Source organism: Taudactylus pleione, unplaced genomic scaffold (genome assembly GCF_031769625.1).
Source record: "Taudactylus pleione unplaced genomic scaffold, aTauple2 ptg000247l, whole genome shotgun sequence".
NCBI classification, from domain to species: Eukaryota; Metazoa; Chordata; class Amphibia; order Anura; family Myobatrachidae; genus Taudactylus; species Taudactylus pleione.
In genome coordinates, this window is record NW_028284649.1 from 2266045 (window position 1) to 2283682 (window position 17638).

Sequence of the window (17638 nt, forward strand, 5' to 3'; positions counted from 1 at the left end):
GGTAATCCTCAGCAGAAGATAAAATAAACCAGAGCTGAGACACACAAGAAAATAAAAAGGTTTTCTCTCCCCGCCTCAGGCTACATCTTGATGCTCTACATTATCCTGTCCTCCAGAGCTGCTTGCAAGGATGCCTGATGCTCAATTGGCATTGTTATAGCCCTGTTTACCTGGACCTGTCACAGTGAATTGATTGCACAAGAGTGCGCCGCCGTACACTCTCCTCCTTGTCACTTACCCTCTTTAATTACGGAATGCAAACCACAGGCTTCCGCACCCTTTGTTGTTTGGTCGTTCCGGTTTGTCTTTGGGTCCCTGTGGTTTATCTTGCTTGTGCATTCTGCAGTGTGTTTATGGTTACATGGAGTCCACGTCATACACACGTGTCATGTAATGAAATGACAGGCTCTCTGGGCCACACCACCATCTCCCCTTCCTTCCACCTTCTTTATTTTTTAATTGCCCTCCGCATCTCTGTATGTTTTCCGTAAACAGGCCCTGACCACTTGTATCATAGGATTCAGTTTGAAGTTGTTTTACAATGGAAAGTACATCTGTCACAGGACGCGAAGCATAGGTATGCATCTATGGGCCATCTTCATTTCATTCATTCAAGTCCGTTCATTTATCGCCGATGACGTCATTTTCGCCATTTTCACTTATCCCCATATTCAATTTCAAAGACTTTTCGCAGGTGCGAAAAGTCTTTGTTAAAAAACGGGGATAAGTTCTCTCCACTGAATAGGTGGCGGAAAAAAAAGTGCAGAATTGGGGTTTTGGGGTGCAGGCTTAAAAAAAAGTACCCTGCACCCCTTGGAATGTCCCCTAAAAGTTCACTGTGTCAAAATTTTTTTAAAAATAATCATAGGACACCCCAAAAACAGTGGTTTTATTTTGGGGGTGAAAAAAGTTGGGGGACAAACTTAAAAACGAGTGAAATTGACTCAGGGGGGGGTCCCAAAGTATGCGGCAGGTGTATTCTAGAATGCGGGTGGTTGCGGCAGGTGGATTTTTGAAGAACTTTTAAAAATCATGTTTGCACCCATTTTCATGTACCCCAAATTTGATAGGACTATTTATTTTGCCAAAAAAATAAAGCTAACCGCTATTCTTCACCACTTCTTCAAAGACGCATTTCTGCACCTACCGCAGCTGTTTGAAAACCCCAATTACCTTCAGCAGGCCAAATCGGGGGTACCCATAGTGATCCCCCATGTCAGACTATCTTTTGGGGGGTGACAGGCTGATTTCCCCCAAAAAGTTACAGGACTTCTCATTCTTTTCCGTCGGGTTCCGTTTTCGCCGATTCCTAATTGAATATGGGGATAAGCGGGCATGCGCCCGATACTTTGTCCCCTCCAAAAACGTTGATGGCGAAAAGTCAGACCCCTGACTTTTCGCCTCAAATTGAATATGCCCCCATGTCTAATTGGGGGTAGGGGGGGAGGTAGCCCGAACTTTTGGTGGCCCCATAGCAACATTTTGCAGGGGCCCTCACCCCAGTGCTTCAAAAGAAACATTTGTCTCCGCTGTGGTTGTTCATTATATGCCCCATGGTAGTGACCTTGTCCATAGCTTTTCCCGCTAGGCTGTTTTAGCTTGGCGCCGCGCTCTACCCCATTTCAAAAGGGCAGAATGCGCCCTGCATTTTGGCGGCGCCCCGCTAAAAGACAACCTGCCCGGTGCCGTCCCCACCCATGGGCCGCAGGGTCCCGTGGGTGTGAAAAATAGCATTGCGGCAATCACCACCAGCATATCCCACAGAGAATGGAGAGCTTTGGGGGCAGCTCAGCATATCCCCCAAGCCGTACTGGGCACACCCCAAGAGTGATGAAAAGAGGCACCCTCTTAAAGACGCACCTTTTCTCATGGCCACGCCCCCTTTTTCAGCACGAAGGAGCGCCCCTTTCTAGGTCCGGACCTAGAGCGAGCACTAATTCACATTATATCATACAGTGCACCCAGTTCATATAATGCCACATTGTACTGCCGCCAGTACACATTATGCCACAGTGTTCCCAGTGGGTTGGGTACAGGATGCTGGCGCTCGGGATACCAGTGGTCAAAATCCCGACGCTGGCATCCCAACCGGGTTAGGATACCAACACCTGTCTGTTGGTATCCTAACCCTGCCTCCTCGGTGCCTAGAGACCACCCCTTGTAGGAGCGCTGATGAGTTCCCCTTTTTAGTTGGTAATTCTTGGAATGTAGTAGCCAACTATGGTTTGGAAACAGGGGAGCAGGGTTCTGAAGGTGGGGCCCCCTAAGCCTCTGGGTCACATAGCATCAGCACCCCCTATAGCTACGCCCATGTATCCAATTGATGTGATGTGGCATAATAAGAGCAACTGAGCAGTAGCCTAGATCCTGAGCTACAGGGGGCTCACATACATGGCATTCAACATCCAACTTGGAATGAAGAAGCTGAAAACCTGTTTTTAATCAGGGCAGAATTTACTGTTGTAGCTTAACTTTTGTTGGTGCACTTTTCCCGTACTGCAGAGATCTGATTGGGCCTCTCAGGGCTAAATTTACTTTGCATTTGTTGGTGCACTTTTCCCGTACTGCAGAGATCTGATTGGGCCTCTCAGGGCTAAATTTACTTTGCATTGGATTTAAATGGGCATTTATATAAAACACAAAATCATCTTTGTTTTGCATTGAATGTATTTACCCGTTTAAATCCAGCGTCCCAAAACATAGAAGAATTTAAAAAGTGCTGCATAGTAACTGTAGCCCTTAGACCAGGGTTATTCAACAGGCAGCATGCCAACTGCTGTGGAACTACACATCCCAGCATGCCCTGTCACAGTATTGCCATTAGGGCATGTTGAAACTGTGGCAGACATAGGGCTGTATTTAATAAAGTGCAGGGTTTTCAGAGGTGGAGTTGTTGCCAACCAATCAGATTCTAGCTATTCTCTCATCTAGAAGGTGCTAGATAAATGATTAGTAGAATCTAGATAAATGATTAGTAGAATCTAATTTGTTGCTATGAGCAACAGCATCCTAGTGACAAGTTTACGACCAACTACTTTTCTTTTTCTTAACTTCAAACACACCAGAATGATACACAGTGATTGCTTTTCTGAAAGTAGGGAGCATATAAAGTAACAGTGTCTAAAATGAAGCAAAACAGGAGGAGATAATAATAAATAAAACCTTTACAAAAACTTCAGTTAATAATAAGTTGTGTATCGCAGGGTAACCCCCTTCATTTCGTCAGCAAATATCGGTGTCTGCCGCAATACTGCACAGTAATATAAAAGCTATCTTCTGATTTACGGAAGTAAATTAATTATATTGTTCTCCCCCTCTCCTTGTCTCTTTCTCTGATCTCAGAATTGCAGTTCCTTAGAGAAATCAGACAGTATGAAAGATGAAAATTGCCAGGGTAGCAACAGAAAGGAAAAAAAATATACAATGTGATTTATGGAGCTCCCAGGGATGGGAAGCCTCACACCTACTTATTCAGATCATTTAATTTTTAATGGCAAATTTAATTAACAGTTCACAGGGTCTGTGAGAAATAGTCACATTCAGGAGTAGATTGGGCTGTTTTTATTTTTTCCAAAAACAACCATTTATTTTTTTTTCTGTCGGTGACTATACAGTACCTGCAGTTCTGTTCTTGGTATAGATCTGAAATGTCGTCCTATGAGAGATGAGAACCTCATGGAACCCCACTTGTGGAGAGACGATTGTTTACCCATCAAAGAAGACATTTCCTAAAATATAGGAACCAGCTCACAAAGGGGGTGATTCAATTCAACGCGATGTTGAATAGCCGCGGGAGGGAGCTCTCCCAGCTGTTCAATACACTGCGCTGTTTGGGTGCGCTAAGGATTTCTCCTCGCACCCCCCTGGGGATGCGAGGAGAAATCCGACCAAAGTGCCAGTTTTTCTGCTTAATGTGGCGCTAACAGCCGCGCGCCCGGCACTTTGGTCAGAGAATGCCGGTTAACGCGTCTTACTACCCTTGTTAAGGCGCGATAACCGTCATTCTCCGACCACACAGCGCACTGAATTGAATAGCTCCAGGATCTCGCTCCCGGCGTTATTCAATTCGCTTTGAATTGAATCACCCCCAAACATAGGAGGGGGAATATTAGTCACCCTGTACCTAACATTGAGCACCCTGTGCCGGCCTGGTACGTAGCACCCTGCTTCGTCACGCGCGACTGAACTTGGGGGCTTGGCTTCATTACCACAGACCACACCCCCTAAGTGACGTTATTTGGAGGTGTGACCGCATGGCACGCCTCCAAATAACGTCAGGCTGGCGGTAAAGCCCAGCCCTCCGTCACTGGCTGGGCTTTCCCCAGCCCTCTGCTGTCAGTGAATGGATGCTGCGCGCTGCATCCATTCACACTCCAGGGGTCAGCTGTGCGGCGGTGGGGGTCCCCAACCTCCCGATTTGACCACCCGTGGGCCACTTCAGCCCACTGAAATCAGGATGTTGGGGAGGGGTGCACCCACTATGGGTGGTGCCCTTGTGTGACCGCACTGGTCGAATACCCCTAGAGCCGGCCCTGGCAGTGCCTTACCCAAGTTTTCTATGCAGAGATCCTTCTGGTGCCCTGTCTAATATACAGTGCCATATCGTTGTCTATTCTAAGCTACCAAGCCTCCTCTGATGTCCACTCTTAGGGATAAATTTACTAAGATGGGAATTCTATTAAGAAGTGATGTTGCCCATAGCAACCAATCAGATTCCAGGTATTATCTTCTAAAAGGTGCTAGATAAATGAGAAGTAGAATCTGATTGGTTGCTATGGGCAACATCACTTCTTAAATAGGACTCCCATCTTAGTAAATTTACCCCTTAGGGTGTAATCAGGGTTGTACCTAAAGCTGCCGCCACTGTGGCCACTTTTTGCGCTTGGGAAAACAATGAGAATATTCGCCTGCATTTAGTCGGCGGCATCTGTGCGGCTGCGCTGCCCCTCATCCCTACGCTTGCAAAAGCAGCCGCCATCAAAGTCACTACGCATTTGTGCCAGCACTGTATGTCTTTGTCGCAGAAGACCCATATGAAATCGGATGGATCTATGCAGACGCACAATTCTAGATAGCCCACGAAAAATTCCGTCTACACGCCACGGCAAACATCCTACATGCAGACGCCCAGTTACACCCGCAAGTTGGGATGCCACTGCGATCCACAGGATTCGGAAATCACCTGTTTGCGCATGCAGGACCCGACTCATATGTCCTTGCAAAAAATCGCGAGGTCCGAACACGGGCGTCCTTGCGTGCAACTGTGAATCTGGCCCCTACTGTTCAGATCCTCAGCTGATGTCTTTTTTTGGTATGTAGAACCATATCTAAGGCCCATTCCAATATATAGAGCTGTATCTAGGACTTCCTGGTTTAATATGCAGATTATTATATGATGCCAGTCTAATATGTGGTGCAATAGCTGATGCCGACACTACTGACATGCAGAACCTCATCTTCTATCTACCCTAACATGCAGAGTCTTAGCTGAAGCCCAATGTAAGATGTAGAGCCTTTTTCGGTTGTCCAGTCTAATGTGCAGAGCCTCATGGTGCCCAGTCTAATGTGCAGAGCCTCATGGTGCCCAGTCTAATATGCAGAGACTCATGGTGCCCAGTCTAATATGCAGAGCCTCATGGTGCCCAGTCTAATGTGCAGAGCCTCATGGTGCCCAGGGGGAGGGTTAGGGTTAGGCACTAGGGGGAGGGTTAGGGATTATGGAGAGGGTTGGGGTCAGGCGCTATGGAGAGGGTTAGGCACTAGGGGAGAGGGTTATGGTTTGGCATCGGGGAGCTAGGGGGAGGGTTAGGGTTAGGTATCGGGGAACTAGGGGGAGGGTTAGGGTTAGTTACTAGGGTTAGGGTTAGGCACTAGGGGGAGGGTTGGGGTTAGGCACTAGGGGGAGGGATGAGATCAGACACTAGGGGTTAGGGTTAGGCACTAGGGGGAGGGATGGGGTCAGGTACTAGGGGGAGGGTTGGGGTCAGGCACTAGGGGAGAGGGTTAGGGTCAGGCACTAGGGGAGAGGGTTGGGGTTAGGCATCGGGGAGCTAGGGGGAGGGTTAGGGTTAGGCACTAGGGGAAGGGTTATGTTCAGGGTGTGGGGAGGTTAGGTTTAGGTATCGGGGAGGGAGGCTGAGGATAAGGATACCGACCGACAGGTGTCTGTATCCTAACCCTGTCGGGATGCCGGTGTTGGGATTTTGACCGCCGGGATCCCGTACCTATCTTGCCACAAATATGGGCCCCTGAGAGAGGGGATGGGAGGTGTAGTGGTAGAGGGCAGGAGGTAACTTGCAGGCTGGCCCCAGGCCCTGTATAAATATGGGGCCGTGAATTTTCACTTTGTAAACTTTGCTAGAAGAGTTACAAAGCCCTGGGTTCTCTGAGCCCCAACAGATGTCGAGCTTAACAGACAAATACAGTGTTCCCTATGTAGAAATAGTGTAGTTTAGACAGGGCCGAAACTAGGATCTTTGTCACCCGGGGCAAAGCAGTATTTGGCGCCCCCCCGTTTGTGACCAGCAACCCCATTTTTGGGGTGGGTCTGCGAGTCATGTCCTTGTTCTTGCCATGCTGTGGGCTTGGCCAGAGCTCTGAGAGCTGTGGGGCAGCCCCATTGTCTCCTGTCTCAACGCGGATGAAGAGCGCATGCGCGACAGTTCCCAAACAACCTCCCTCCGGACTGCAGGACAATGTGGCCTGCAGGTGGTATAGTGGTACAATCTCCAAAAAGTGGGACTCTCCTGCTGAAATGGGGATAGTTGGGAGGTATGCAAGATATAATATATATATATATATATATATATATATATATATATATATATGTGTGTGTGTGTGTGTGTGTGTATATATATATATATATATATATATATATTATATAAAAAATTACTTTATGAAGAAAGACTTGCTAACAAATTTAATAAATAATTTGTTTTCTATGATACAAGCTGGTGACTGCAGGCTATTTTGATAGATATATATGTATGTATGTGTGTGTATATATATATATATATATATATATATATATGACACATACACTCAGAAATAAGAAGCTTTAATTTACTATTTGCAGGAGCAGGCAGGGCTGGGCTGGCAGGCAGGGGCCAGGGAGGGAGGCTCTTCTCCACTAGCTACCACCATGGTCTTTATGCCAGGGACTTCAGACTCCCGACGGTGCCGTGGAATCAGCAGGAAGTGCGGAGTCGCACCAACTTAGAGAAGAGGCGCCGTTGTGTGATGAGGGGAGGGAAGGGGAGGGACTTCCTCTGCCTCTCCTCCAACCCGACTGCCTCCTAGCTTCTCCCGTGGCAGCCACCAGCATGCCTTGCTTGCCTGCTGTTATTGACACTGGCCGCAGGTCCCTTTATTGCGGCGGGCTCCAGTGCAATGCACTGGCTGCACCGCCGCTAGTTCCTCATGACCCTGGAGCGGCCCTGCGGCACCCCCTCAATTCTGTCACCCGGTGCACACGCACCCCTAGCCCCCCCCCCCCCCTAGTTGCGGCCCTGGTTTAGACCAGTCCAATTTGGCTGATACAGACTTCTTGTTAAGTTCACATGTGTGTCATCGTTACATGAAATATAGAATTGTCTGTTGTGCGGATACTTTTCTGCTCAGCAAAAAAATACTTAATGTGCATAAAGAAATAAATACCCCCCTAACCTGCAGTCTGACGCACCTATCAGCAGCCCTGAAATGTTCCTGCAACGTTTCCTAAATGTGCCTTATCTTCTGCTGGGGAGAGCCTTACTTCTGCCTGTTCCATATAAGAAAAAGTCATGGCCAGGGTTTTCATGTGACTCATAACTGTATTCAGCTGGGACCTAAATGACGTCTGAATCGGCTTTGTGAGACATCTTTAGGGAATTTGGGGAATTCGACTAAGGTTAAACAACCTATTATGTTTATTCTTCAGAACAGAGCGAATAGTAGAACTAACTGTTTTCATTGAATCATTTATATCATTAGAATGCTAACTAAAGGGTAGATTAAGCTCCCTGATTCATAGATGTATGTTCGTCCGATGATGAATGTACATCTCCGATGTTTCCGGGTCTGCGCAGAACGGGCCCTGCAATTACGTTTGCAGACCCCCCCCCACCTCCCCAAGACATTCAGCGGGGTTGGGGGGGGGGGGGGGCGGAGCTGGGCACCTTTCCCGGAGGGATGAGGCGCAGATTCCTGGCTTCTGAAGTAGCCAGCACCCAGTCAAGCGGCAGGAAGCTTCAGAAAAGTACGCAATGCCGACATTTTCGCAGCTGAGCGATTATAGTTAAACAGAACATGCGTCAAGATACATTACTGTAGTTGCACGCGGCGACTATTTATTCACAATGTGATTGACAGGCGGGGACCAGTGGCAAAGTAAGCAGGCGTGTTGCAACCATTTTGGGGACGTGTCACATCCTGCGTCTCTGATCCCGCACACCGTACACATGGCTCCGGTGTCTCAGAACATGCGGCCATTCTGCGTGACCGTAGGGGCAACTCAGGAGGCCGCTTATCGAAGAATCTGCAACCAATTTGTCTTTGTGCACAGATGCTTGGAATCGCTAAACCCTCAGGTGGGCGTCTCAATACGTTCCTCGGCATCTGCCTCATTTGCATATTTTCGCATATCAGCTGCATACACAGATGCGGCAGGTGTGGCATTAGCATATAACTCTGAATCAGAAACTCTACATAGAACAAGGTGCAAATATCCTTCTTGTCTATTGCTAATTTATGCCAGTTAAACTATTTCACCATGTCATTTTAGCGCAGTCTACATATTCAAATATATCATTAATAAAGAGAAAATTAGGTACTTTTATATGTAATTATTATGTTGAATATATACTAGATTAGCAAGCATGAGAATCAGGAGGACCCGCCGTGCATGACTATGCAACCCGAGATTTCAGGCTTGACCCATGGATTACGAACTGCTCTGCAGTAAGCTGTTGTAGATGGCTTTCTTTGTGCTATAGTAAAATGCCATACTAAAGGATGTTAGGGCCTGCTGCATACCTGCAATACAAATTCACCCATAGGGGCTAATGGCGTTCTACGGGATGTGCCATTGCGCTTCGTTGCAGCGTGCGCGGCTGCCCACATGTCTGCCATGTTCGGGGCCCTTAACATCACAAATTTTTTTTAGGCAATTCTGTGGGGTGCGAGGAAAAACGTGTGATGTCGTTCCAGAACGAGACATCACGCCCATTGCGCAGAATTGAATCGACTCCTAAGTTAGTTTTAAAGACGATGTCCAATCAAATATATTTATTTACTAGCTCCATGCCCGGCTTAGCACAGGAGCAATTTTGAATTTACAGCAATAATCTTTTTAAGCCGAGGTCTTATAAAATTGCCTTGTAGGTGACATTAGTCATTTTTCCTTCTGACGTCAGCATTAAAAGATTTAGGGCCTGATTCAGACCCGTTCGCTAGCAAGCAATCGCTCGGAGCGTGCAATGTTTTGCAAAGTGCGCATGCGTATACATCGCAGTGCGCGTGCATGAAATAGTCCGAGCGATCGGAAAGCAGTCGCTTTCCCAGCAGAGACAGCCCAGTTGAATGAGTGACAGGTCAAGCCGTTTGTGGATGGTAACAGGGGCAGGCCACTGGAAACAGGGGAAGTGGAGGTGCGAACGCAGGCGTGCCTGAGCATCTTAACGCTGTTTCAGAGGCGTGCATAATTATCAGCCAGCGTCATAGTACACATCACCAGGTTATTTTATTCGCTGAAGTGCTTGCAGTGCTTGCGGTAGGGTACAGTCAACCGCAAGCGCTGCTGTCAGTTCCAATGGAACCCGATGTACCGATGGTTGTAGACACTTCCTGGAGATGGCGTTCGCTAGTGGGCGGCTGGTGGGTGTCTACATACACAAAGTGATCGCACGCCAAGACATAGTGGGCGTGCTTACGCCTTGCCGTGCGATCGCCTGCCTTGACGTCACTTAGCTGAATTTGCATACGCTAGGTGCGAGTGTCCGCATCTAGCGACCGGGTCTGAATCAGGCCCTTAGTTTTGATGTGACCCACAAAAGGGCCACGTACAGTTGCCCATGAGCAAAACAGATCAACTTAAGCCACGTTAAGTGTCTGTCCCTGTGCTTTATGTATGGCCATGCCAAAGCAGACCGGGAATTGGACTCGTAGGCACATTAAAGTATCGTTTTTCACATAAATTAAATAGGAACGGTAATAAAAGGAAAAAATTTAATTTTGTATCAGAAAACAAGGCTTACATAATTTTTTCTGGAGAAACCGGATAATACTCATCAGTCTCTACATGGTATAAAATACAGTCCATCGTTGTTATATTTCTTTATCGGTTTAGGCAGCGTAAGCCGAGAAAGCGCTCGTACGTCCGTTTTTCTTTCATTGACTCGCGTCACTAATATAATCACTGCTCGGCTCCCTTTTGTCATACATTAATGTGTCATACACCTAAACCTTCCTTCACAAACGCTCTATAGAATAGTGACCACGGCATCAAAATCCATCCAGTCGTCGAGATTAGCACGAACACACAGACGCAGACCAGGGACTTTATTTTATACTCGCTATACATTGCGTAAATCCATATCTTCCAGTTGATCATAAAATTATTTGCAAACTTTATTATACTGTTTTCAGTGAACTGCAACATTGTTGCAACTATTTAAAAACCTACCGGGTTCTTTAGTAGGGACTATTGGAGGGAGTGTGAGCTCGGCCTGTTATCTCTTCATAGTGAATTGATGCCATACTATAAAGGAAAACCTTTAATATCTTCTCCATTGAGGGATTTTATTTTCAAAACAAACTTTTTAAGGTTTGCACTGAAATGTCTATTTGTGTAGACTGATACTTTTTACCAGCTGTCAAACCCTATTTTTAGCTCTGTACACTGGTGTATTAGTTCCAGTTGCATTAGATGCCTTCTGAAAGGTTTTCTGTAATGTTACCAAGTTACAGTATACAGGGCCCGATTTTTTGACCCGGCCTCCTGGCCGCTCGCTAAGCTGTGGGTGACCACCCACAGCTTTTGCGAGCAGCCAGGTGTTGGTCGCGACCATCGGGCTTGCGACGAGACCCTTATGGTAGGGTCTCGTCTGCCGCAAGCCCCAGTGAGCTTCCTGCTCTAATAGAGGAAGCTCACTACTGACATCACGAATGATGTCAGTAGGGCCGCCCACAAATGGCAGGCGTTCCTTCAGGAACGCCTCCGTTTGACCAGCCACATCCCTCCCCGCCTACAAAACGGGGCGAGCTGTCGATCAACATCGACAGCTGCCCCGTTTGTAGCGACCCCCGGAGCGAGTGAATTTTTCACTCGCTCCGGGGCTTGCGCACGCGCAGTGCCCCACCATCGACCCGCTTGCGAGCGGGTCTGAATCAGGCCCACAGTGCATTATTTTTCCTGGACCATTGGGGAGTGAAAAACATAGACGTCCCTTATTATTTTGGTATACAGTATTACACGACTAGCTGCATCATGTCCCCGGCCATTTCTCAGCCATGCCCGCTATCAGCTGCCACTCTGGCCATGCCACCACCAGGCACACACAACACCCACAGATAGCTCCACTTCCTTCACCTGCTCCTCAGTATTTAGAGGTGTGAAGAATGGGCTTAGGGCTGAGCAGAGCAGCAGATTCCCCCCCTGGAGTGAACTTGGCAGCCGGGAAAAAATATGCCATGCACCCCAGTATGATTATAAGCCTGCAGACCTGCCAGGCTGTGAGAGTAGCATCATTTCTGCTTACCGAGTAATATCTATGTGTGCTGTATGCTGATACTCTCTGCCCCCTGCCAGTCTAAGACATGAGTGGCCCGTTAGACAGTGAGTGTCTCAGACGGCCGTTTACCCAGAAAGGCACGTGGGTACCGACTGTAGGTAACTGGATAGCCGAGGGGAACGTTGATGTCGTGGACTTTAGCAGGGGTCCCAACTGGGAGCGAGAGCCAGGAGAAGCACTGTTACACACGGGGGTAAACGATGGTAGCTGGATCCTGAAGCAAGCAGAGTCGTAAAGGCAAACTGGACTGGAAACACAGCAAAGGAGCACAGGGAACTAGCACCCAGCAAGAGCTGGGAATAACGTTGCACTGGCAATGAAAGGACTGCAGGTCAGCCCTTAAATACCCGGAGGAAGTGCAGGATTGGTTGCTAGGACTCCCGGAATGCCCTGCCTGGATTGGCTGGAATGTGTCACATGCTGAAATCCAAGATGGCAGCCCCCATGTCACGCTGCAGCACTGCCAAACCTGAACCAGACTCACCACAAGCATTCAGGACAGTATGTCTCCGGAACCCCCTGGCATGCAGTGCAGATCTCTTAAGTGCCCACACCTCACCAGCGGGACCCCGCCATAGCGTCCGGACAGGTAAGGTCGGCTGCCCAGAGCACACACAGCCCTGGTCATGACAGTATGTATGTATATATATATATAATATATATGTGTGTATATGAATAAATACAGTATATGTGCGCATATATACTGTATTTGTATGTACAACCATGGGCAAAAGTTTTGAGAATGACACAAGTATTGGTTGTCACAAAGTCTGCTGATTCAGTTTTTATGATGGCAATTTGCATACACTCCAGAATGTCATGAAGAGTGATCAGATGAATTGCAATTAATTGCAAAGTTCCTCTTTGCCATGACAATGAACTTAGGGCCTGATTCAGAGCCCCTCACTGTTTGCGAGCGCTCGCTCTGAATCAGGGCGTTGATGTATTTTTTTTTCTGGCTTCCAGGCTGCACGCTAAGCTGTGGGTGACCACCCACATCTTTTGCGAGCGGCCTGGTGATGGTCACGATTATCGCGACCATCGGGCTTGCGAGGAGACCCTGTGGTAGGGTCTCAGCTCTCGCAAGCCGGAGTGGACTTCCTGCTCAGTAGGGCCGCCCACAAACGGCAGGCGTTCCTAAGGGAAGCCTGCGTTTATGCAGCCACACCCCCTCCCGCCTCCAAAACGGGGCGAGCTGTCAATCAACATCGACAGCCGCCCCGTCTTGAAGCGAGACCTGCTTCGACGGAGCTGCCGTCTCGCGCATGCGCACGTCGAAGGCGGCGCATGCGCAGTCGGGGACCATCGACCCGCTTGCGCTCGCGAGTGGGTCTGAATCAGGCCCTTAATCCTAAAAACATTTCCACTGCATTTCAGCCCTGTCACAAAAGGACCAGCTGACATCATGTCAGTGATTCTCTTGTTAACACAGGTGATAGTGTTGACTGGGACAAGGCTGGAGATCACTCTGTCATGCTGATTGAGTTATGATGCGTACACACGTAGCAATATAAATGAGCGATTTTAACGATAACGTTATCGCTCAAATCGGTCATTTAAATGGTCCCTTCCAACTCACCATCGACCAGCTATAGCGATATTGTCCATCGGCCATGCATGCCGGTCAACTTGCTCAATATCGAGCAGGTTACTATAGGGACCCGCGATCATTAATCGCAGGTCGCTATAGTCGTCATTGAGTTGATGGTGTGCTGGTTGTTCAATATCGATCATCCAGCACAACAGTGAGGGTGCAGGACGATCAGCCAGCGATATCGTATCGCTGGCTGATCGCTATGTGTGTACAGTATGTACCATTAGCATAACAAACTGGAAGCTTTAAAATGAGGGTGGAGCTTAAAATCATTGTTCTTCCTCTTTTAATAATGGTTACCTGCAAGGAAACACGTGCAGTCATCTTCGCTTTGCCAAAAAAAGGGCTTCACATGCAAGGATATTGCTGCTAGTAAGATTGCACCGAAATCAACCATTTATCGGATCATCAAGAGCTTGAAGGAGAGAGGTTCAATAGTTGTGTAGACGGCTTCATGGTGCCCAAGAACGTCCTTCAAGCGCCAGGACCGTCTCCTAAAGTTGATTCAGCTGCAGGATTGGGGCACCACCAGTGCAGACCTTGGTCAGGAATGGCAGCAGGCAGGTGTGAGTGCATCCACGCACAGTGAGGTGAAGACTGCTGAGGACTGGGGTAAAGTTATTTTCTCTGATGAATCCTTTTCCAGATTGTTTGGGGCATCTGGAAAAACTCTTGTCCGGAGAAGGAAACCATCAGTCCTCCTGGTTTTGGTCGGATTGTTCATAAAGTCGGGTAATGGATAGGCCCCTTAACTCTCTGTGTTGTCATATGTATCCCATATAATAATTATTAACAGCTGCCAGAAATTATATGTAAATACATGACTAAAATGTACAATTCATAGTTAAGAGAAAATCAAACTTGCAGGATGGCCATGTACAAGACAGTAAATAAAATTAAGGTGAAGGTGGAAACGTCCCTTTTAATCGCTGCCAGAGGTGGAGCGCACGGCCTTGGTAAGGAACGTTGTGTCCACAGAGAAATAACATACAAATATCTCATGTTGCAGCATAAACATGTTACAATAGGTTCCATAAATAAGTGGCTATAGAATAAATGCTATTCATCTATACGTAGAAGGCCACAGGATATTGGAAGCAATTATCACTCTCACTATGTCATTTCAGGGATTTATGGAAAGATCTGTGCAATCACAAGGAACATTTTATAAAACAAAATCCTCTAGACGCGTTGCCCACCCAGCTTTTTTTGGTGCATGTGCTGTGTGTCCGCTCCACAGTACAGTCATCTTGCTGCATATGTTCTGCTGCTAATAAAGTTGAGCAAATCTTTCAGAATCCGGTAAGTGACGAATAGACCGAATTGATTGATCTTTTATTAACGTATCCAAGCTCAGAAGTGGACGAGGGCGTGATTGGTGCTGCGTCTTCGGTAGCATCTGCGGCTTGTCAGACTACGGCATACAGAACGCTGCCACCAGGGTCGCAGTAACTTTGCGGCACATGCGCACTGCAGCCCCATCAGTCATTTGTTAACGACTCAGAATTGTGTCTGGGGCTGAATCGGGCCCTAAGCTCAGACGATTGGTCTTTGTGGCTATTGGCTATATATTTTTTTGGTGGGTACAACCATCTTCCACGGGCGTGCTACTGCGGGTGTACCGTGTGTGTTGTCGTCTGTCACTTTTTCTACTGAAACCAAAATTTCGCCCACTTCTCCTTTTCTTGTTACCTTTCAGTGTCTTCATTTCGAATACAGACACATGACCCTTGTTGCTAAAACGTTTTAGCTGGGACCCTAAGTTTTACTGAGCTATTGTTCTGGGACCCTGAGTTTTACTGAGCTATTGTTCTGGGAACCCTGGGTTTTACTGTGCTATTGTTCTGGGACCCTGGGTTTTACTGTGCTATTGTTCTGGGACCCTGAGTCTTACTGACCTATTGTTCTGGGACCCTGAGTTTTACTGTACTATTGTTCTGGGATCCTGAGTTTTACTGTACTATTGTTCTGGGATCCTGAGTTTTACTGTACTATTGTTCTGGGACCCTGAGTTTTACTGTACTATTGTTCTGGGACCCTGAGTTTTACTGTACTATTGTTCTGGGACCCTGAGTTTTACTGTACTATTGTTCTGGGACCCTGAGTTTTACTGAACTATTGTTCTGGGACCCTGAGTTTTACTGTACTATTGTTCTGGGATCCTGAGTTTTACTGTAATATTGTTCTGGGACCCTGAGTTTTACTGAACTATTGTTCTGGGACCCTGAGTTTTACTGTACTATTGTTCTGGGACCCTGAGTTTTACTGTACTATTGTTCTGGGACCCTGAGTTTTACTGTACTATTGTTCTGGGATCCTGAGTTTTACTGTACTATTGTTCTGGGATCCTGAGTTTTACTGTAATATTGTTCTGGGACCCTGAGTTTTACTGAACTATTGTTCTGGGACCCTGAGTTTTATTGTGCTAATATTTTTCTGGAACCCCTGTTTTAACTGTGCTATTGTTCTGGGACCTCTGGTTTTACTGTGCTACTTTATTATATTTCTTGGACCCAAAATGCCATTGTTCAGGGACCATGAGTCTTATTCAACCAGTGTTCTTGGACCCATAATGATACTGACCCATGGTTCTGGGCCTCTAGTTGTCACCGTTCCATACTGTGCCATTGTTCCCGGCCCACAAGTGTCGCTGTGCCAATGTTCTGGAACCAAGAGTTTTACTGTAACATCATTCTCGGGATCAAAATATTATTGTACTTTTTGCTATAGGATCCCCAGAGTAACTGAGTGATTCTTTTTGGTCCCCCCCCTCTCTTAGTGTTGTGTTCTGGGACTCTAAGGTGCGATGCAATTAGCTGCTCGTCGTGACCAGCAACATTGGCAGTCTTTTCTCGCACCCCGTAAAGGTGCGCTTGAAAATTAAGTGATGTTGAGATAGTATGTGCAACCAAACATTGCGGGTTGTGCGGCGTCACATCACCCCAGAAGTGTCTCTCTCTCTCTCTTTTTATTCTGGTACACCGTGTGTCACTGTGGTGGTGTTCTGGCACCCCATGTGTCGCCGTGGTGGTGTTCTGGCACCCCATATGTCACCGTGGTGGTGTTCTGGCACCCCATGTGTCACTGTGGTGGTGTTCTGGCACCCCATGTGTCGCCGTGGTGGTGTTCTGGCACCCCATGTGTCACTGTGGTGGTGTTCTGGCACCCCATGTGTCACTGTGGTGGTGTTCTGGCACCCCTAAAGAGGCAGTTTCCAATAGAATGTATAGACTAACTATTGGGGGTGCCTAAAACATATGCAGGCACTCTGGTCAGTGTCCCCCCCTATGCTATAGGCAGATGGAGACAGTTTGAGAGAATTCAACATACTGTCTTGTACAAAGAGTTTTATTTGCTATTATTTTTGCTGGCAGAAGGCATTCCTATTGCAGGATAATGGGCACTTGCACTAAATAACATCAGGCTGGAGACCCTGATCTGGACATAATAGGAAGGAACAGACGTTTAGTTGAGATTTGTGGGTGAGATTTTTTTTTTATTTTTTTTTTGCTAGGAAGAATATGACATAGGATATATCTGTAAGTGATGCCCAGGCATGTCATGCATTCATTTATATTCTCTGATCTTTTTCAGAACCTGGAGATTTACAAGCTGACTGCAGAACAGTTCCACACTGCCGCCACCAACGCCGAGCTCCGAGTGAAGTAAGTTGTTTATCTCCTATAGATAAACACGTGATGTTTATGCCCTATTTCTGTCAAACGGCTGTGGCATTAACGTTTATTGTTGTGGCTGCTGCTATGAAATTACGCCAAAGTGCATTGTCGTTAGAACTCGGCGGGTGTCATGTTCCACGGATATTGCTCCTTAACTAGTAGTGGTACTGCTTAGTCTCTGACTCTCTGCGGCCCTCACCCTGCACCTGAATCATTTATCCTGTCTTACGTTTCCTTTGTCTTGAGTCAGAGAATATTTTTGTCATCATTCTTTAGGGGAAAATTCAGTTCAGTTCAATGTGCTGCAGGGCATCACCGCACATTATGGAAGACATTGTTTGCTCATTTACCCTTATACCCCAGAGTGATGTAAAGGAAAATTAGCAGAGATACTAATCACCTGACCATTCTGGAGGCGCTTCCCAGCCATCGCGCTGAATTGAATCCTCGCCTTCATCTAGTGTATGTCTGTGTGTAGTGTGGGTGGGGTGAGAAAAGCTGACAGCCAATCAGATCATCAGAATACTCCCAGCAGCAGGACATCAGTGATCTACTCTTGTTGGAAGCAGTGACCTGTTTGTGTTCGCGTGATGTGGTTA

The 17638-nt window shown here is 47.2% G+C and overlaps 1 protein-coding gene across 2 annotated transcripts in view; it reads left to right on the plus strand.

The window, feature by feature from the left end:
• Positions 1–17638, plus strand: part of CHCHD6 (coiled-coil-helix-coiled-coil-helix domain containing 6) — a 300917-nt gene that overhangs the window by 123660 nt on the left and 159619 nt on the right. For both annotated transcript variants that reach the window (XM_088479857.1, XM_088479858.1), the window contains one exon: positions 16957–17027. In XM_088479857.1, the coding sequence (XP_088335983.1) occupies positions 16957–17027 (71 nt within the window). The remainder of the gene's footprint in view (positions 1–16956; positions 17028–17638) is intronic.